Source organism: Camelina sativa, chromosome 4 (assembly GCF_000633955.1).
Source record: "Camelina sativa cultivar DH55 chromosome 4, Cs, whole genome shotgun sequence".
NCBI classification, from domain to species: Eukaryota; Viridiplantae; Streptophyta; class Magnoliopsida; order Brassicales; family Brassicaceae; genus Camelina; species Camelina sativa.
The window spans coordinates 22819226-22840151 of NC_025688.1; the positions used below are offsets into that span (position 1 = coordinate 22819226).

The window sequence follows — 20926 nt, forward strand, 5'->3', positions numbered from 1 at the left end:
AAAAAAAAAAAAAAAAAACTACGTGTAGGGGAAGGAGAGAGAGCTTTGTGCTCGGAGATTTTTGATTTTGTGTCTCTCTTCGTTATCGATTTTGAAAACATCCACATTGGTGTCGTAGATCTGAAGAAAACAATAAAATTCCCACACGGGTTTGGTTATCACGATTGTGCGCGTTTTGTTGTTCGGTGACCTTGACATCGCGATTTCTATTTCTTTTTGTTTGTTTGTTTGTTTGTTGGAGGTCTCACGACGAACTAAGTGATTCAATTATCCAGATCCATACGGATCTAAATCTCGGCGAGTTGATTCCGTGGGTCGACATAGATCTGATAAAAGAGGGCATTTGAATTTTTTTTAGAGATGGATCCAATCTCTGCGGTTAGCGAAGAGCTGGCTGAGATCGAAGGACAAATCAATGACATTTTCCGTGCTTTATCGTGAGAATCAACCCAACCCCCTCATTCTTCTTCTTCCTTTTTGTTTTTTTTGGGGATTTTTTTCGTGTTTATGTATAATTTTTGTTTTGATATTTGGTTGTTGTTATCACCAGAAATGGATTCCAGAAGCTGGAGAAGATCAAAGATTCTAGCAGGCAAAGTAGGCAGCTCGAAGAACTCACTGACAAAATGCGTGACTGTAAAAGGTTATTACATTGATCTTCTTCTTCTTCTTCTTCTCTTATTGAATCTTGTTATAAATTCCATCTGATGATGATGATGATGATGATGATGATGATGATGACGATACCTTCTTCTTCTTCGTCTTTGCAGCCTTATTAAAGATTTTGATAAGGAAGTTAAAAGTCTTGAAAGTGGAAACGATGCCAACACTAACCGTATGCTTAACGATCGACGACAATCTATGGTATATATTATTATTATTATTCACTTCTTCTTTTTCACCTGTTTTTTTTTATATGACATTTGGTGAGGTCTGTTTAATGTTTGTGTTCTTCTTATACAGGTCAAGGAACTGAATTCATATGTTGCTCTTAAGAAGAAGTGAGTGATGTTTATAATAATGTCTACAAGACTACAAGTACATTGATTTTTATTTGTGTTAATAATGGTGATTTGATGATATTAATGAGGATGGGTTGTACAGATACTCATCTAACCTAGCAAGCAATAACAAGCGAGTAGATCTTTTCGATGGACCCGGTGAAGAACACATGGAAGAGAATGTCTTACTTGCTTCAAGTAAGCCTTTTAAATCTCGTTATTTTGCAACCAACCAACTATGACTACGAGATATATTTATTGCACATTATTTAGATCTTTGATTACACCTACCAAGAGTATTTACTGGAAACTTAATCATTGTCAGACATGTCCAATCAAGAGCTTATGGATAAAGGAAACTCAATGATGGATGACACAGATCAAGCTATTGAGAGGGGGAAAAAGGTCCTTTTTTCAGATTCTTTCAAAATATATATATATATATCATTGCCTCCAGAAATTTCAGTCTAATAATGTTTCATAAAGCTGTTGTGATGTGCCAATATCTGATAACTTTTGTCCATTTTACCATCTTCACTAAAGCAAAAAATCTCACTGCATTTTCTGTGGCTTTGACAACAGATTGTTCAAGAGACTATAAATGTTGGAACAGATACTTCAGCAGCTCTTAAGGCTCAGGTTTGTAGTTAGCCCACACTTATTGTGCTTCTACCTGAATCTCTTTTTTCCAACATTATGTGTAAAAAAATTTGAGAATTAAGATGTAAGATAGTTTACCGTATCCTTTTGCAGACTGACCAAATGAGTAGAGTTGTCAATGAGCTTGATTCTATTCATTTCTCACTAAAGAAAGCCTCCAAGCTTGTCAAGGAAATTGGTAGGCAGGTTAGTCTCGAAAATCTTCTTATTTCTTTTTTTTTATCATTCCTAGTTTATCCCCACCTCCTTCTTGTCCCGTTTACTTACTTTCTGCCCTTCCTCTCTCAGGTTGCCACTGACAAATGTATTATGGCATTTCTTTTCCTTATCGTCATTGGTGTCATAGCAATCATTATCGTCAAGGTACCTCTTAACTCCTTTCTTTTTTAAATGTGCACACACATTCGGATACTTGTTTGAGCTGAATAGATATCTCTGTTCATCATTATTTTTTTCATGGTTATAATGAGGTAAAGGTTTTAGACTTTTCTGGAAACCATGTCGATCGAAGAACGTATAAAACGCACATATACCCACAATTTTTCTTTCTCTGGTTATTCAATTATGGAATGCTTAAATTGTCTCCTTTGTCGTTTATTTGATCTCTGAACTATATTTGTTTCCAAACACTTGTATTGTGCTCACGTTATCATACACGTAACTTCTTCTTCTCTTTTGTATAGATTGTGAACCCAAACAACAAAGACATCCGCGACATACCGGGCTTAGCTCCACCAGCGATGAACAGACGTTTGCTCTGGATCCATTACTGAAAGGAAAAAAATATCTCGCTTTCACGCCATTCAAAATACTGGTAAATTTTTTTGTCCCATACACTTCTTGGTCCTCCCTACCCTAAGTCCATGTTGTAGTAGATGAAACGCCTCATCTGAGTACTTAACCAGTTTCTATTCACATGGCTCTTGGCTGCTGCGCATTGAGTAGTCAAAGGAATCAAATTCCCCTTTCGTTAAAATCCCTGAATGAAAACCATCTTTTTTTTTTAGCTCATGCGTTTGTAAAAGGATGACTCTTTGTGTTATATATCATACTATGTACGAGTATTTTTTTTAAAACGTCGTCTCTGTTGACCTGGCAATAAAACTTGTTCCTCTGTTTCACTGATTTATGTTGGAAGTTGTAACTGAGTTGTATCATATTCGATATTAGTATGACTTGACTCTTACTTATTATTAGCTCTGCGCAGAAAGTGTCTGGTTCTTTCGCAAAGCTAAATAGGGATATTGAATAGTCTTTTAGTAGTTCAAAAAATGGTTGTAAGTTGTAACAAACAAGGACAAATAATGATTCTGTAAGCTCTAGCAAATCATTTGTTTGATTATTTAAGATTGATAAAGTTTTCATTTATAAATTATTAGGAGTTAAATAAAATATAATTCTATCAGTGTAGATTACATAAAAATTTTGAATGTTCTTTTTATCTACATACAAATAAATTTTTTAACTAAATTACCTCCCACGTAATACCGAGTCAGTAGTAATCTACAAAACGCAACGGATCGAGAATCATGGCATATAATCCGGAGCTGATGAGTTAAGCTGTAGTTAGTTACACTAACCAAGGGTTATGGTTAAGACTTAAGATGAGTGGGGCTTACTAGTGGCTTTATCTAATCAAAATTACAAAAAAGTTAAAACCTTTTTCTATCTCTCTCTCTCTCCTTCACATCAAGCAACAGAGATTCAGAAAAATGCGAGAAAGCGAATCAAAACGCGACAAAACTCAAGAGCGGTTGTGGTGCTTCGATGAAGGAGGAGGAGGCAGCGTTTGGCAGAAATGCTCAAGACACGACCTGTCCGAACGCGGTTTCGTCTGCGTTGGCGGCGTTTGTCCTTACTGCCTCCACGAACGCCTCTCATCTCTGTGCCCTGACTGTGCCCACGATCTCCCCTGTTCGTGTGCTCCACGCGCCTCCGTCTCCTCCGCCGGTGGATGCGGTAACGTTCCGTTCGCCGGTATCGGTACGGTCGGCCGCGTTGCCAACTTGATCGAATGCGAGCCGGCGTTTCGGAGGTCGACATCGATCGCGGTTCCGTATTTCTGGTCTGCTAAACCGGAACCGGATTCGGAAACCGGGTCGGATGTCAAACCTAGTCGTGGACGTTGGCTATGGAGACTGTTCATAGGAAACAAGAAGGGAGACACGAAAACGAAGGCTGCTACCACGGTCATGAAGAAGTCTAAATCCGACGCCGGAGAGGTGCTATTATCTCCGGCGCCGGTGACGAGCAAAGGGAGTGGTTGGTACTTTCCAAGTCCGATTAATGTTTTCAGGCAATCAAAGATTATTTTTCAACAACGATCTCCTTTGTACAGAGGCTAATTGTTAAAGTTCTTTCTTTTTTTAGTATGTGTGTTTTTTTTTAATTTTTTTTCTTTTACGTATACGTTGATTTGTATATCTTTTCATCATGAAAATGTTAGATGTTACATGAAAATATGGATATGCTTGATGTTTAGGTCATTTTCATTTACCGATGGGTTTCTAAAGAATTCACAATATTGTTTCCTACTAATTAATTGAGGTTATATATCATTATTTACGTAACTAGGGTTAGAAGGAATTGACTTTTTAAAATCATATTCCCAAGTTTATTGTTTTTGCTGGCTACTGTTTTAGCATCATGCTCTTTGTAATGAAGGTTCAGCCTGATTAATCTAAATTAACGAATTATGAGAGAGCAATTTCCTAATATCTTTTCCGTTTATGATATATTTTAACAAATTGTTACAATTACAAAACTAACAAATATAATCCTTTTCCGAAACATTTATATATCCGAATCCTAGCAAGACAAATCTCTTCACAGAGTTAAGAAAAAACATATATAACAAAAAAAAAACACATACTACTTGATAGATGTTTTATTAAACTGCAAAGTACAAAAACTCAATTATCGAGAAGAAGAAAGGTTGATGGCTTTTTAAAATATGTACAATTCTAATAGAACCGAAGAAGTAACATGGTTACATGTGCATGGAAGCTCCTACCAAACACGTGAGCGAAGAAGCCTTTGTCCATTTTTAAAAGATATATTTTTGTTGTATTCTTGTAAGCAGAAAGGATGAGTAATAGGGAAACGTGAAGAAGTGTTAAGGAGATAGAGAACAGAACCGACAAAGAGTGGCGACAGACATACCCACACGGTTGCACCTTCTCTCCATTGTCATCATCATCATCACCATCACCATTCACCACTCTTGTGCTTCCATCTCCACCTCGATTTGTCAAGATAAATCCCTCAAACCTTACTTTTTGCCTTCTGAAATGAATCACCCAATATAATTATATAATACTGTATATTACTATATTCCAATCATCCTACATATATATTGTCGGTTGTCTTCCTTTTCAGAATATAAATGAATAAATAATAAGAATATAGAAAAGGACTAAATTCATCATAATTTTAAGTAAGTAGAGATACCAATTTAAGCATTTTCAATAGAGTACATTAGTCTCAAGTCTCAACCATACAATCTTAATTTCTTGGCCTCTTGAACATAATTTTATTTATTTTATGTTACTAACTCATGCGTTGAGGTGCTCCTAAATCCTAATTTTGATTTTGATTAATATATAGAGGTATAATCAGGATCTTATGAGTTAGCTTTAAGAAAATTAGTTTAGAGTAACCAAAGTTGTAAATCCTCGCTAGTTCAGAAATCTTAATTAATTTTTGAACTCATGACTTTGAAAAATTATACTGTGTTTTTTTCATAAATGTAATCATTTTACGAAGATAACTCTCTTTGTTTAAAGCAGATTTTTTTTTATATATCTCTATGATTTTTATAATTCAATTTTTATGATTGCTTAATTACATGAAATTAATCATTTAAATATGTAAAATAATGACGACAAACAATAGAAGTAAGGGTAATAAACCTCTCATAGTTGGGGTAAAAAAAATGCAAAGTTGGTTGGTTGGGGGGATAACCAACTACCTCTCGTTACCGTTACAAACCAAAACGCGCGAGATAGTAAAAAAGGTTGAAATGGTCAATTCACGTACCAACCTCTCTCACCTTACGGCTGGATGGATCTTACGCAATCTCGTTTATAAACCCCTCGATCTCTTGCGTTCTTTTCGAATTTTTTAATCTCTCTCTGTTTTCTTTTTTTTTCTTTTTCACCTCCCCTCGATCCAAAAATTGTCACATCTTCAGGAGAAATTTTTTTGTTTTCTCCCTACAATGGCGTCGTCCGAGAATCTGAATGATAAGATCTCTGTTTTTAAGAAGCTCAAAGCGAAATCAGACAATAAGGTAAGATCCGATTAAGATTTGGAAGTTCAACGATCAGATCTGAGACTTTTTTTGTAATGATGTTGGTGGTTTTTGGCAGATTTGTTTTGATTGCAATGCGAAGAACCCAACATGGGCTTCAGTTACTTACGGGATCTTTCTCTGCATCGATTGCTCAGCTGTTCATCGTAGTCTTGGCGTCCACATCAGCTTCGTCAGGTTTCATTTGAATGGCTTTTATGTTTTGTTCAGATGCAACATTTCGTTGTGATCTAGGGTTTAGAGAATTTTCTATTAGCCACTTTCATAAAAGGCTTTTGGTCAAATTAAGTAGAGATGTATATGAACAATTAATTTATCATCATGGATAGAATAAAATTATCGTGTAATGTTGAGACGGTTGATCTTCATTCACTCTTTGTTTAGGTCTACAAATCTAGACTCGTGGAGCCCTGATCAGTTGAAGATGATGGTGTATGGAGGAAACTGCAGGGCACAAGTCTTTTTCAAGCAGTACGGATGGAGCCAAGGAGGTAAAACCGAGGCTAAGTATACTTCCAGACCTGCTGAGTTGTATAAACAGATTCTTGCTAAAGAAGTTGCTAAAAGCAAGGCCGAGGAGGGTTTGGATCTGCCTCCATCTCCTACTGATTCAGCACAAGTGCCTAATGGGCTTTCCAGCATTAGAACCGGTGAAACTCCTAAAGAGAGTAGTACTATAACGCAGCAAGATAATCCTGAAGTTGTTCCCGTCTCACCAAGAGTTTCTCGCAGCGTTAAGAAACCTCTTGGTGCCAAGAGGACAGGCAAAACTGGAGGACTTGGTGCCCGGAAGCTAACTACCAAGGTTCAATAATGCTCTCTCCTCTTTATACAACTTGTTGAGGGATGTTTCATTCTAATTTTTTTTTTTTTTTTGAGAATGTACGTGCAGTCTAGCGAGACTCTCTATGATCAAAAACCAGAGGAATCTGTTGTCATACCAACAGTGACTTCCCCAGTTTCAGCCAAATCAGCTAGGTCATCGTTTGCTTCTCGCTTTGATTATGTGGACAACGTTCAAAACAGAGAAGACTACATGAGCCCTCAAGTGGTTAGTCATGTAGCTCCACCAAAATCAACAGGCTTCTTCGAGGAGGAGTTGGAGATGAACGGAGCCGGCTTTCAGAAGAAACCCATCAGAAGTTCCTCAAAAGTGCAAGTAATAATAAGCTCATCCTTTTCCCTCTTACGTCATTATTCTTGATTAAAGACTTTGAGTAGGTACTTTTTTGTACTCACCTTCTCTACCATCTCTACCAGATTCAAGAAACAGATGAGGCCAGGAAGAAATTCTCAAACGCCAAATCAATCTCATCTGCTCAGTACTTTGGAAATGACAACAACTCGGCTGACCTTGAGGCCAAAAGTACATTAAAGAAGTTCTCAGTACGTTTCCTCATAATTAATTAACCTTCATTTATTTGCCTTAAGTTGATGTGTCTCTCTATTGGGTTTTAAAGAAACACTCATCACTATTTAAAAACAGGGTTCATCAGCAATCTCTAGTGCTGATCTTTTTGGTGACGATGATGGAGATTTCCCTCTAGATCTCACCGCCGGTGATCTTCTCAACCGCCTCTCTCTCCAGGTATCATTTCTTTTACTGACCATGCTCTTTCATATGCAAAAAAAAAAAAGAACCATACACTTCCTTTGTTTGTTATCATCAAGACGCCGTCGTTTTATGGATATGTTAGGCCCAACAAGACATATCATCATTGAAGAACATGGCAGAGGAGACAAAAAAGAAGCTCGGCAGCCTATGGGTCTGAAAGATCAATCTATTCATTTTTTTTCTTATACACTAATTTCCATTTCCAAATCAATTATTCTATTCATTATACTAGGGAAACAATGTTTTTGTTTATCAATATTCTGTATAATTGAGATTATGTTTTGTAAAAATTGTCATCAAAATAAAAATATGTGGAGTGCTTTTCGACGTTTATGATGCATCCGACTTTACACCAAAACTCAAAAGAAATATAGAAACAGATCACCAACAAAGCCATTCAGGTAGGGAGATCACAGATTAAAAAAAAAACCAACGTCCTAACCAACGACCAACACAGAGGGCAAAGGTAATGGTCAACTACTTAGTTTTTAGAAATATATAACTCTATTTTGATGTTTCTATAAAAAGGCCAACAAACATCTACTTAAGATAGGTTGCAGTGTCCTTTTATTTCTATTTTTGACATTGTTGCACTACATTTTTAGTTGTATAAAGCTAAAAAAAACAGTTCCATGTTTCTAATTATAAATCTTTGTCGGGAAAATTTTAGACTAGATGATGTCGGTCGAAGAAGTGGGGGCTAAGTTATAAATCTCCCACGTTAAAATTATGCTATGTATATGTGTCAAGGAGAATATTATCAGGTACTATTTATCATCAAGTTATATATATGCTGACAAAAAAATATTGTAATAATTAAGTTAGTAAAATAAATGAGTGGTCATAGATTTTGTCCGACGTCTATCAGTTGTCACTATAATTAATGCCTATAAATTCATTTGTGTGGGTGAAGAAGAGTGTGTCTGGAAACGTGTGTCTGGAAACAGTTGTTATTCAGATAACCAAAACTGGACCATCAATACTTTTTTGGCTGGTTATAAGAATTTTCAGAAACTGCTTTTATAAATATCGTTGAGTCTGGCAGAACCAACTTGGTTTCTCACGTGCACCTCATGAAATGCGAGCGTGACAAAAATAAGAAAAAATAATATGACGGATTTCAAAATGCATGAGCTGGTAGCCTCATTAGATCATAATATGCAAAATGGTAAAATCAAATAAATCATGTTAATTAGAAAAGAATCAGCTTTCACTGCACCATTTTGTCCTTCTAAATGTTAATATACAAAAAACTCTATTTTTTTGGTAAACCAAAAAAAAGCTCTTTATTTTGGTTTTATTTCTAAAATCATAGTAAACAATAAACCAAAAAAAAAAATCTGTATACTTATGTACTAGTAATCTAGTATATAATTAAAAAGGTGAAAAATATCTTATAAAAAACTGAATTCTTTTTGAAGTTAGATAAATATTGAAAATGATTATAGAACCTTTTTCATAGTATTTGGATGTTCATAGTAAATCTCATTAGTTAATTAGGTGTATATAACTTTAATCATTTCGTTAGGTTAATAACCTCATGTTACAACGTTGACAAAAAAAAACCTCATGTTACAACGGAATAAGATTATAAACGCATCCTAGAAGGTTATGGGCATGTTTTAAACTTTTAAACAAATAACATGGTTAAACAAACAAACAAACATGTTATTGATTATTATTTTTTTATTATATTTAAATAAAGTTAATGATCTTTTAGCTCTAATTATTTAGTACTAGACAAGACACAGATTTAGTTTGGGTCAAAAAAACATATAGAAGTGATCTTTTTTTAACGTGTCTGAATTCAATTCAGTCCATAATATATATTAGGGAAGAAGTAGTCTCAGCCGAACAAAGGAAGAACAGCTGATGCACGCTCGAATAGTATCCTTTAGAGCCGTTTCTGCTATATTCCGCTCCACCACCACTATTTTACATGATCCATCATATGCCAAAAACACACACTCACTCTCTATCAGCTTTTTGGTGACAAATACCATCCATTTGCATTTTAATTTTGTCTATAGGTTTATAAATAAACAATATATTAATTACTACTATAGGACAGCATTGATGTTTCTAGAAAGAGGAAAACAGTTGTACCGTAAGAATTAGTTGTACTCTTACACTAGCGTCGACTACTACGTATTTCATATTCAAATATGATGCTATATAGATTGAAGTGTCTTCTATAATAAGTTCCATGTTTCTCCTCTTTATAGTCTAGTTGTTGCCGGTCGTCGAAGAGTGGGTATATACGCCAAAAGGCAAAAGCTCCCCACGTTGAGAATGTGCTCTATATATTCATTGGTTGGAGTAGAATATTATCACGTGCTGTTTATTTTCATGGTGTATTTGAATCGCTGACAAAGAAACTGTAATAAGTTAACAAAATAATGGAGTAGTCAGTAGTGATCACAGCTTAGCAGTTGTCACTATCATGCCTCTAAATTTTGTGGTTAGAGAGTGTTTGAAAATAATTGAGACGGTAGCTACCAAAAATTGGACTATCAACAGTATTTTTCCTAATTTAATGAATTTCAAAAAAAAAATATTTTTTTGAGGGGTCCGGAAATTCCCTTATTGATTTTGATTCTAAATAATTGAAATAAAACTGGCTTTGGGATGTATTCGAACACATTTTTCTATCGTATATATTAGGGCTGTTCGGTATCTATAATTTCGAGGAGATCACCTTTTTTTGTTTTTGAATCGGAGGAGATCACATTTAATTGAACGGTTAACTAAGATAAATTATGTAAATTATATAAAATAATGTGACATTTGGTAAAATAATAGTATTATTTAAAACGAATTATAATATTTTGGAAACACGGCGAAGATTATAACAGTTTCTTCTGTTCTAATTTGGTTTCATTTTGCAAGAGTTTACAATAATGTGACAGTTTTATTTGCTTAGGTTATCTTGCATGCAATGTCTTTATGTAGTGCGTTTATCCAAATTTCATCTCCTGGTCGAATGGAAACATGACAGCAAGTGCAACGTTCAAAACTATTTACCAAGCGGAGACTAACTAAGCTTCTTTTCGTTGACTAACTTTTAAGTATGGCACGACCAAAAATTATCCATATATATAATTTGATTATTAACAAACAAATCCTTCCATACTTCAGGGACTTCATATATACATTTATAATCATACTTATGATCATTTAACTGAACTCAAATCAATACATATTAACAATTGACTACTCTCCTAACAGTGACCAAACTAACCACCACCTCACGCAACATTATCTAGAATCATGAAATTTAGCACAGTCCCTTTCAATAATGAAGCACACATATACATAATTAACAATATAACCTCACCTCAGATTCCGATCCTTCCGGTTTTCCCAGTCGAAACACTCTCTCTTTCTTTTAAAACGATGACTCAGTATAATAACGCCGAAGACTCAACCATGGAGGGTTTCATGAGTTTCTCGGACAACTCGAAGATGTGGCCGGTAGAGACTGTCCAGAAGCGATTACAAGCGGTGTTGGATGGGACTCACAAGGGCTGGACCTACGCCATTTACTGGCAGCCTTTGTTAGATAACTTCGACGACACCGTACTCGTGTGGGGAGATGGTGTTTACAAAGGCCAAGAAGATAAGAGGAAAACGATGTCGTCTCCGGCTGAGAAAGTGACATGTGAGCTAAACCATGAAGACAACGACATGATAGTGAAGGACATAGAGTGGTTCTTCTTGAAATCAATGTCATGGAGCTTTTCAAGAGGATCCGGATTGGTGGGTCATGCGTTCTCCACGTCTACCCCGGTTTGGGTTTCCGGGTTGGATCAGATACGCATGTCAGACATTGAGCGAGCTAAGGCGGGAGGAGATTTCGGAACGCAGACCATCGCATGTATCCCGTTGGCTAACGGAGTCGTGGAACTTGGTTCGACGGAGCTGATCCCACAGAGCTCAGATCTGATTAACAAAGTCCCAATCCTTTTCAACTCAAACACTTTTCATCACAGCCTGAGCCGTGACCGGGTTAACGTAGCTCCAAGCTCAAGCTCCATGGTTTTGTCTAAGTCAAGAAAGCTGGAGAGTGGTTGTTCAAGTCCCACCAACAAGAGTTTCTCTAGCGAGGTGTCAGAGAAACTTTTAAAGAAACGAGGGAAAAAATCGTCGAAAGGCAGGGAAGGGCCGCGAAACCACGTCGAGGCTGAGCGGCAGAGACGTAAACAACTGAACCAGCGGTTCTACGCGTTACGTGGTGTGGTTCCCAATGTGTCCAAGATGGACAAAGGGTCGTTGCTTAGCGACACGATCGCTTACATCAAAGAGCTGAAGTCCAAAGTAGAAAAAGCTGTATATGAGAGAAATGAGATCCAGATCCAGCTCGAGGAAGTGAAACGAAAAGTTGCATCATCCAAGGAGACGGAGGGGATGGAGATCGAAGTGAAGATAATTGAATGTTATGCCAAGATCAAGGTCAAATCAAGCAAGCAGAATCATCCAGAGGCAAGATTCATGAAAGCGTTGAAGGATCTGGAGCTAGAGGTGGACCATGCAAGTATTGTGGTGGTCGAGGATCTTATGGTTCAACAAGCTACGGTGAAGATGGATTTCAGAATCTATACACAAGAGCAGCTCCGGACCATGTTGATATCCAAGATAAATTAGGGTTTTTATCTAGGCCAGGGTTCGGAGGGCTCTTTGAGAAATTACGAGGATGCATGTAAGTGAGTTTATTGGGCTTTTTTATTTATTTAAGTTTATATTTTAAAACTAAGTGACTAATAAAATGAAGATTACTATATTTTTTTTTCTCTTTTTAACTCAGTTAATTACCAATTTAAAAATAAGCAGGAATGTTTAACACTGTGATAATGATTTGGATCTTCCGAGCGGCTCAATCTTTTCCCCCAATTGGCTTTTGTCACTATTTGTGTTGTCGGTGTACGATGCTTTCCTGGAAAAAAATAGCAGGCGCCGGGGCCTAGCTAAAAAAGAATTTAAGTCCTCATATGATATATACTCAATTTAAAAAAAAAAGCATAACAAAATTTATCGTTTAATATTTTATAGTAATATTGGCAGGACCAATTTTTTTATTAACATTATTTATTCTATTTTGAAATCATATATATATATATATATATATTTTTACCATTTCTTAGACTATCTATATATTAGTGAACCTTGGAGTTGGATGTATATATATTTTTTTTTTTGTCATCTTTAGGTATCTTTTATCTTATAATTTTTAAAAATAAAAAATAGTAGAAAAGGATGAGAAAGAGTGAAATGGGTTTCTTATTTTAAGAAACTCGAAAGCAATTTTTTTAAAAAATCAAATAATAACAATAATAATACAACTAAATTATATCATAATTTTTTATTTTTTTATTTTTTTATTTTTTTTATCATTAAAGATCTTTTTTGCTGGGTAGATAGATGCTGTTATAAAAATGAGGACCCGAAATCATTGAAGAGCTTCACCGGTTCACATGATGTGTCGAGGGATGGCCCTTCCCCTCGCAAGCTAAACTTTTGCCACAGGGAATCTACTTCCCCTTCCCAAAAACTGATAAATTCTTTGCACGCACACTTTTTTCATCCCCGTCCTTTCATATTATAATTTTGACGAATAACTCATCATTATAAAAGATATAAGTCGTCACAACATATCATATAAGATACTTCTAAGTTCTAACCATAGGACCATCCATTTATATGTTTTTTGGCTTCATAGTACAAATGTGAATGAACAATGCTAGGTATGGGAACTTGATCACGTGTCTGCAAGGAACTTGAGTATGTCCAAAAGATATTTGAATCAAACAAATAATTTAATTAGAAATATCTAAAACAAGCATATATCATAATCATATTTTATATGCGTCGTCATCCATGCTTTGTAAGTATATATGGGTCTACCATTTAGAAACAAACAGCCAAAACCAAAGAATGAGAGGGATAATTCAAGTCAAAACACAAAGAGGTTGAATTCTGTACTTAGAATAATTGCATTTGAATCGCTCTTTTTTTTTCCTTCGGTAGCCTGGAAGTGTAATCTTGAATTTTAACCCGTCCCTCAAAATAGTAGACTTAAAATAGAAACCTTTACAAAGCGTATACTATAAAAAAAACTCTTTTCTTATCCACCGAACGATCAAACACTAAAAATATGCAAACTGCCAACCCTGACCCAAAAAGCTCACAGATCTTTTTATCTCTCTTTCTTCATTTGCATAAAAAGAGTTAGTATCACCTTTTTACCCCCTAATTGCTCAACAACAAAACAATCAAAACCCATTCATAAAGGTTTTTCAATTTGGCCGCATACTTTTCTTGTCAATCAAACAACCTAAACCCTAAAAGGAACATCTCCAAAAGGTTGTCATTTGGGATTTGAGCTCTCTTTGTGATAGCCTGCAGTTAGAGTTTTCCCCCCCTTTGAAAAATCTCTCATTATTGTCGATTTCATTTCCGTAAGAAAAGAAACTATGAGCCTCAACTGCCTCGCTTGCCACATCCTCCAAAGAACAGACTCGGACAGAGACATAGGAAGCCGTAAAGATTCAAACTTGAATGAAAGTTTCGCAACGTCAAAGTATGAAAAGATGAGAAGGAACAGATCATCGTTGCCCGTACTGAGACGGGTCAATAAGGGTCATCGCAGGCTTTACAGTGCGGAGATGGTGGTCTATGGGGATCTGGACGAGCCCAAGCTGGTCAGAAGCAGTGGGATCAGAAGGGATTGGAGCTTTGAAGATCTAAAGAAACAAAAAGATCAGCTAAGAATTGAAGATACGATAAAGGAATAAGAAAGATCCTTTACTAGGTTCCCCTTTTCTAATGTCCATGTTGTTGTTAACTTGTTCTGTTGTTTTCAGATCATAAGGATAACCTGTGCATTGTAAGATCTCAATAAGTTTACGAGTTTTCTGGATCCAACATGACAAAATTTGTTAAATTTCATATATATAAATTCATTTTCCTGATAAAGAGTCTATAGTAACAAACTTGAAGTGTCTACTCGTTCATGAGAGGAAGGAACAAACGATTCGCCTTCTTCGGATAGAGTTTGTCCCTTTGATGTTTAATCCTTACAAGATCCTTTGAATCCGCAGAGCTGATGAAATATTATTTTAAAAGGATTCCTTTTTAACCGATTAAAGCTCTGCTTCATCTCCCTATACTTGCGTTGCCTTTCTCCGTTCTTCATACGATATATATCATGAGATGTTCACGGATGCCGCTTGAAACGTATTTGTTCTCAACCATATGCACTAAAGTATATAGACGTTTTAGAGAAGCTAACCATAGGGTTTCAAAGTTCGAACAAGAGAAATTAATAGCTAACAGAATAAAAGCTGAAGATATAAGCATTTAAAATGGGTTTAAGAGCAAATGGGGTGGTGGCGCAGTTGGCTAGCGCGTAGGTCTCATAGCTACTGAGTGATCCTGAGGTCGAGAGTTCGAGCCTCTCTCACCCCATTCGTTTTTATTTCTAACATGTCATTACAAAATTTCTGTGTGTTTTACTTTGTTCAGGAAAAAAAATAAATAACGGGAGTTATAAAATATGCAATCAATACCAAACAAAGAAAATGTTTTTTCATCACCAAACAAAGAGTGATATAAAACGGTTTCTTTTTCACATATATATATATATATATATATATATATTTTTGGAGAAAAACTATGTAAATATTAGGTGTAATTTTACTAGGTCTAAATTTTGAAATAAAAAAGTAGGATAATTAGGAAAGAAAAAAAATAGTTTCCTCAATATATTTCTTTTTTTTGAATTGGAAAACTTATCACAAATATAGATAGATATATAAACCTTTTGAGAAAAGAAGAGTAGGCACATAGATATTTTGCTAATTCCTCCCATTTTTCCTCTATGACAAACATAGAAAAATACTTTTGGGGAAGATGTAATATATATGCTGGAGATGAGTGTGATGATACGAATACGTCAGCTACATATCTCTCCAGTCTGGCAAAACACGATTTATAAATTAAAATAAATAAATAAGAAAAAAAAAAAAAAAAATCTTTAGTTTCGTCTCATTTCATCGTTGACAGAAGAACAACAGAAACTAGGGTTCACTTCGATTCTGATTCTCTTCTGTGTATCGTGTATTTTTAGCGATCTGATTGAAATTTAGTCTCTGGGCTCCTTCTGGGTAAAGCTCGGATCCAGAGTCTCAGGTGAAAGACCTCTACTTTTGCTCTCTCATCTTAATCTCTTCCTTTTTCTTTTGGGCTGGTCTTGGTGGGAGGATATACACAATAGAATTGGGTTAGAGAGTGTCAGAATTGTAATTCTTGGAGTATTATACTGTTTGATCGAGTTTTTTGGTCTTAGTATCGTGGGTTTTATGTGGGTTCAGGGGAGAATATAGTTAGCTCAAGACTTGGGTTCTGGACTCATTAGTTGGGTAGTGATTAGTTATAACTTTCAGGATTGGAATTGAGATAGTAGTATATATAGTATTGGAGTTTTAGAGTGTGGAATTTTTTTTTTGTGGAGATGGATAGGCCAAGGCCAAATGATCATTTGGGTGTGAATAAAACTGGGAAGAGTATCAGAAAGAGTCCTCTGCATCAATCGAGTTTTGCTTCAAATGTTCACAACAACGCCACCACCACTGGGAGGCCTCAAAACCACCAGCCTCAGGTTTATAACATAAGCAAAAACGACTTTAGAAGTATCGTTCAGCAGCTAACGGGTTCTCCAGCACGCGAAAGCATTCCTCGCCCTCCTCAGAACAACAACCCACCAAAGCCTCAGAATACTCGGTTGCATCGGATTAGACCAGCTCCTTTAACGCAGATCAACCGGCCTGCGGTTCCTCTCCCTACCATGGTTCCTCCACAATCTCATCCGCAGTTTTCTAGACCGCCTCCACCCCAGCCACCTTTCCCTCAAGGCACACAACAATCAATGATGATGGGTCACGGTCACGGGGACCAGTTTTGGTCTAATACAGCTGAGTCTCCTGTCTCTGAGTATATGCGTTATCTTCAAAGCTCACTTGGGAATCCAGGACCTAGTGGTAACCAAATGCAGCCAGGTCATGAGCAGCGGCCATACATCCCAGGTCATGAGCAGCAGCCTTATGTCCCAAGTCATGAGCAGCGGCCATATAGCCAAGGCTATGAGCATCAGCCATATATGCCAGCACAGCCTCAATCACAACCTCAACCTCAACCTCAGCCACATATGATGCCTGGATCGCAACCTCGAGTGAATATGCAGGGGCCACTTCAACCTAACCAGTATCTACCACCACCGGGTTTAGTTCCTAGCCCAGTGCCTCGTAATCTACCTTCCCCTCGGTTCAATGCTCCTGTACCTGTCACCCCAACTCTACCGTCTCCCAGGTTCAACCAGATGTATGGTGGATTTCCTTCTCCCCGATATAATGGTTTCGGGCCACTACACTCACCCACATCCCAGTTTCTTCTACCATCACCTACTGGTTACCCGAATATGTTCTCTCCGAGATCACCTTACCCGTTACTATCACCAGGAGTTCAGTATCCTCAACCACTCACCCCAAACTTCTCATTTTCACATATTCCTCAACCTGGGAGTCATGGAACCGGTTCAGTTCCAGGTCCAGGTCCTGCTCTGCCTCCTCCTTCGCCAGGGGCCATGTTCCCGTTATCTCCATCCGGGTTCTTTCCGGTTTCAAGTCCAAGATGGAGTGATTATTAGATGCTTTCTTCCGATTCATTGAATTTTAAAGTAACTCACAATATGTTTATTCAAGTCTCCCTAGGTTGTTAGTCTGTACTATGAAAGAAGCTTTATACTTCAGAGCCTATAGTGGAATAGACGCAGCAGAGTAGAGGCGTAAATTACTAAAGAGCTTTTAGAAGCAATGAAGATTTTTATAGGGGTTTTTTTTTTACTGTGGGATTTTATAGGTCATAAAGTTGGGAATCTTGGGACATGGTGATTACCTTTGTTTTTGTTTGTTACATTATAAGTTTTATCTTTGCTTAATTTGTACACAGACTACAGACGAACTCAGTCAGTTTATATGATTTTTGGGTGTTTTCAAAGCTAAGTATCTCTCTACTTTTACTAAGCATCAGTTTTACTTTTACTAAGCATCAGTTTGCTTATTATTACAGTAATTCGTTTTTTCAATAGAAACATTGTCAAGTGAGAATTTTTTGGATAATAAACATAGATGCAAAAAAAATTGGTGGTATCACCCAGTTTTTTGCAGAGATAATTTGCAACTTATGCTGAAACAATTTGTATCTTCAGAGCGTAGAGCGTTAATCACATGGAAACTTCATCATAACCATTTTTTTTTTTTTGTAACTTATGCTGAAACAATTCTAACTTGAAGGTAATCTTTTGAGACACACTAAGTTTTTTTGTCAGTCACTGGATGTGTATGTATGGTTCTTTAGAATCCAGATGATGTGATTGTGATTGATGGAATTGGCTTCTTTTTTTTCTGAGACACTCATCAGGACTTCCTGGTGTTCTGTTCGTGCTTCCGGACTCTTATGTTGATCCAGAGTACAAAGATTACGGAGGTAAGTGTATCAAAAGTATATATGGAGAAATTTGAGGTAAGTGAAAAGTCAATGTAAGATCCCTAGTCCATTGACTTTTCACCCTAAATTACCTGTGCCTAGTTACTAAACAATCAACCCTGTCAACCGCATACTTAAAGAGCACAACTATGATTGATATATTGTATTATTTTGAGCTCCTCTTCTCACACACGTACGTTAATCTATATACAATAGTGGATAAAGCACTAATTCAATCTTTAAAGAAAGCAAGTATGTATAGATCACATAGTCCAGAGTCTACTACATTTGAAGGAAACTTATTTCGTGATTGAAGAAGGGTACGATTCCATTAATTGAAAAGAAAACATTTGACACATTGTTTCGAGTATTTAGCAGCTTAGCATTATCGTTATCTACTAGATTAAGACCCTTACTAGAGCACGGATTAAAATTTATTTTATTTATATTGTAATTTTTTATAAAATATAACTAATGTGATTTTTTTAAAAGTTTTTTTGGATAAAATATTATGCAATAAAATCATATGCTAAATATGATGACTTGAAAAAGAAACTTATTTTATGAATTTGGTTTTTAAAAAGCGAGTTATTATATTATGATTAATTTAATATAAATTGTTATACTTTTTGTTTTAATATACTTGGTTTTTTGAAATTCTTTCATATTATTGACATTGCTATAACAAACCAATTTAGAGTGTTTATAGTTTCTAACTTTAATATCAAGTTTCAATATTTTAAAAATATTTCAAAATAAATTATTTAAAGTTTATTATATTATATAAAATTATAAAATTCAACAAAAAGTATGAAATTGATTTTAAATATTCAAATTTTGATCAGTAAATTTTTTAATTCAATAGATATTATTTTTAAAGAATAATATTAATAAAAATTGAATATTTTGTAGATTGAATCATTTATATTTGTTTTTAAAAAATTAACTTATGGTATATCCGGAAATAAAACTATTTTTTAATTATAATAAATAATATGATAATTTATTTGTTTCACAAAATAGACTCATATATAAAAATGAGAGGTGATAAATATAATAATAATTAACAAATTAATATGTTAAGTTAGATATCAAAGAATTTTATTTAATGAATAATTTAATAAAGAAAATTAATATGGTAAGTTAGATGATATCAAATGATTATTTATAATATTTTCTTTAATATATTTAGAAACAATAAATCCAGATTATATAAATAATATAAAACTTAATCTATAACCTTACTTCTGTTTTATTATATAGGGAATCGATCTAAGTACAGAGCCCAATATGGATTAAGGGGTTCATTTTACAATTATCACTAACAACAATTTAACCGAAAGACAAGTATATATGGAGAAATTAGAACCGAAGAAGAAGCAACGAAACACGTACCTACGGTAAAAGTGGAAAGCCAACAAAAGGAAAACAGAAGAGATGCTTTTTGCGCAATATTCTTCTTCTTTGGTGCGTGCGTGTGTGTTGCAGCAAAAAGAAAAAAAGAAGTTATACGTACACCAATCGGTGTAATAGATAGAACAACAAATCTTGAATATGCTAATTAACGAATTTGACATCCATTTGGTTATAATCTTTGCGGCAAATTAATGATACAGATTGCGATTTTTCCTACTTATATATATATATATATATATATATATATAAATGCTTAGCTAAGATATATAATCTTTTGAATTTTAACATTGGTTGTTATATATTTATATGTTTTTACTTGTTGAATTTAAAATGCTAAAAACTTTTTTGTGCATGTACAAGTATTAAAATATATATAGGATATATGTATGGCATGCATATGATACTCTGGATAATTAAAGAGCATATATAGAGCTCTCGTCAAAGTCCTATCTTATCTATTTCAAAAAGTATTCTTTTTTTTCTTTTCTTTTTTTGATTCAAGAAAACAGATTGCTGAGACAACACTGATCATGAGTACTTGCTTTGACGACATACATACAATTTTAATTATTTATACCAAAGTAAAGTCATCAAATTAGTAAATTTAGCGTGTCCATGAAGTTAAACCACTCGTTCATGTCCTCCTCGATGTTAGGACTATAGGCATACGCCAGTTTAACTCAACCAGCTGACTCCACAAGTGATTAGATTCTTTGTCTACTTCTTAAAATTAAACCGCGCATATGCATGGGATATATCCGGTTGATGAGGATGAGACTATTAATATTATGATTGTGGTTTTTGCTTTTACCTCTTCCGCCTTGTGAAACTCTGTCGAAGTAGCGAGTCGTCTGAAAATAACATTTAATTCGTTTGTTTGAAGGATCTGGGAGGTTAAACTCTGTCCAAGCCAAGCCATCATGCATGCATGGTCGAGAAGAGTACGTTGGAAATTAAATGAGAAGAAATCTATAAAATATCAATTAATTCATTAATAAGTAAATATATATTCCATATTCCAAAGAAAGATGGTAAGTAATTCATCCTCAAATTGTTTGAAGCATGAAGGAATTCAAATATAATATAGTTTCAAGTCATAAAACGTATGTAAAGGCACGCAGAAAATACCATGAAGATAATAAATTAAAGAAATGTTTAACAAGAGAAGAGAAGAAGTATCATCGGATGAATTAAAATAATATGGGGACTTAGTACGGTTAAGGAGGAAGATGAAGATCCGTAGAGCTGACTGATCATGGTATATATATTATTGTTAAGTTAACTGATATATTGCTTCTTACAAACCTACTTCTACTAGTATACTGATACTACTATATATATATATATATATATGACTAACCTTCTCAACCGCATCTTTAACAA

The 20926-nt window shown here is 35.2% G+C and overlaps 6 protein-coding genes across 6 annotated transcripts; all 6 read left to right on the forward strand.

The window, feature by feature from the left end:
- LOC104781918 (novel plant SNARE 11-like) lies at window positions 1-2836 on the forward strand. Its single transcript, XM_010506717.1, has 10 exons — window positions 1-437; window positions 551-643; window positions 771-864; window positions 964-1001; window positions 1105-1199; window positions 1327-1406; window positions 1584-1640; window positions 1755-1847; window positions 1950-2024; window positions 2345-2836. Exons 1-10 carry the CDS (start codon window positions 361-363, stop codon window positions 2432-2434), a joined length of 792 nt encoding a protein of 263 aa, XP_010505019.1. The 5' UTR covers window positions 1-360; the 3' UTR covers window positions 2435-2836.
- On the forward strand, window positions 3331-4147 carry LOC104781919. The gene has a single exon (XM_010506718.2). The coding sequence runs from the start codon at window positions 3374-3376 to the stop codon at window positions 4004-4006; it is 633 nt and encodes a 210-aa protein (XP_010505020.1). The 5' UTR covers window positions 3331-3373; the 3' UTR covers window positions 4007-4147.
- LOC104781920 (ADP-ribosylation factor GTPase-activating protein AGD10) lies at window positions 5775-7919 on the forward strand. Its single transcript, XM_010506719.2, has 7 exons — window positions 5775-5952; window positions 6032-6150; window positions 6358-6778; window positions 6866-7132; window positions 7234-7359; window positions 7460-7561; window positions 7671-7919. Exons 1-7 carry the CDS (start codon window positions 5881-5883, stop codon window positions 7743-7745), a joined length of 1182 nt encoding a protein of 393 aa, XP_010505021.1. The 5' UTR covers window positions 5775-5880; the 3' UTR covers window positions 7746-7919.
- Window positions 10964-12258, forward strand: LOC104784189 (transcription factor MYC2-like). The gene has a single exon (XM_010509248.2). The coding sequence runs from the start codon at window positions 10985-10987 to the stop codon at window positions 12230-12232; it is 1248 nt and encodes a 415-aa protein (XP_010507550.1). The 5' UTR covers window positions 10964-10984; the 3' UTR covers window positions 12233-12258.
- Window positions 13840-14496, forward strand: LOC104781921. The gene has a single exon (XM_010506720.1). The coding sequence runs from the start codon at window positions 14059-14061 to the stop codon at window positions 14377-14379; it is 321 nt and encodes a 106-aa protein (XP_010505022.1). The 5' UTR covers window positions 13840-14058; the 3' UTR covers window positions 14380-14496.
- Window positions 16098-17643, forward strand: LOC104781922 (protein HAIKU1-like). Its single transcript, XM_010506721.2, has one exon. It carries the CDS (start codon window positions 16098-16100, stop codon window positions 17286-17288), a length of 1191 nt encoding a protein of 396 aa, XP_010505023.1. The 3' UTR covers window positions 17289-17643.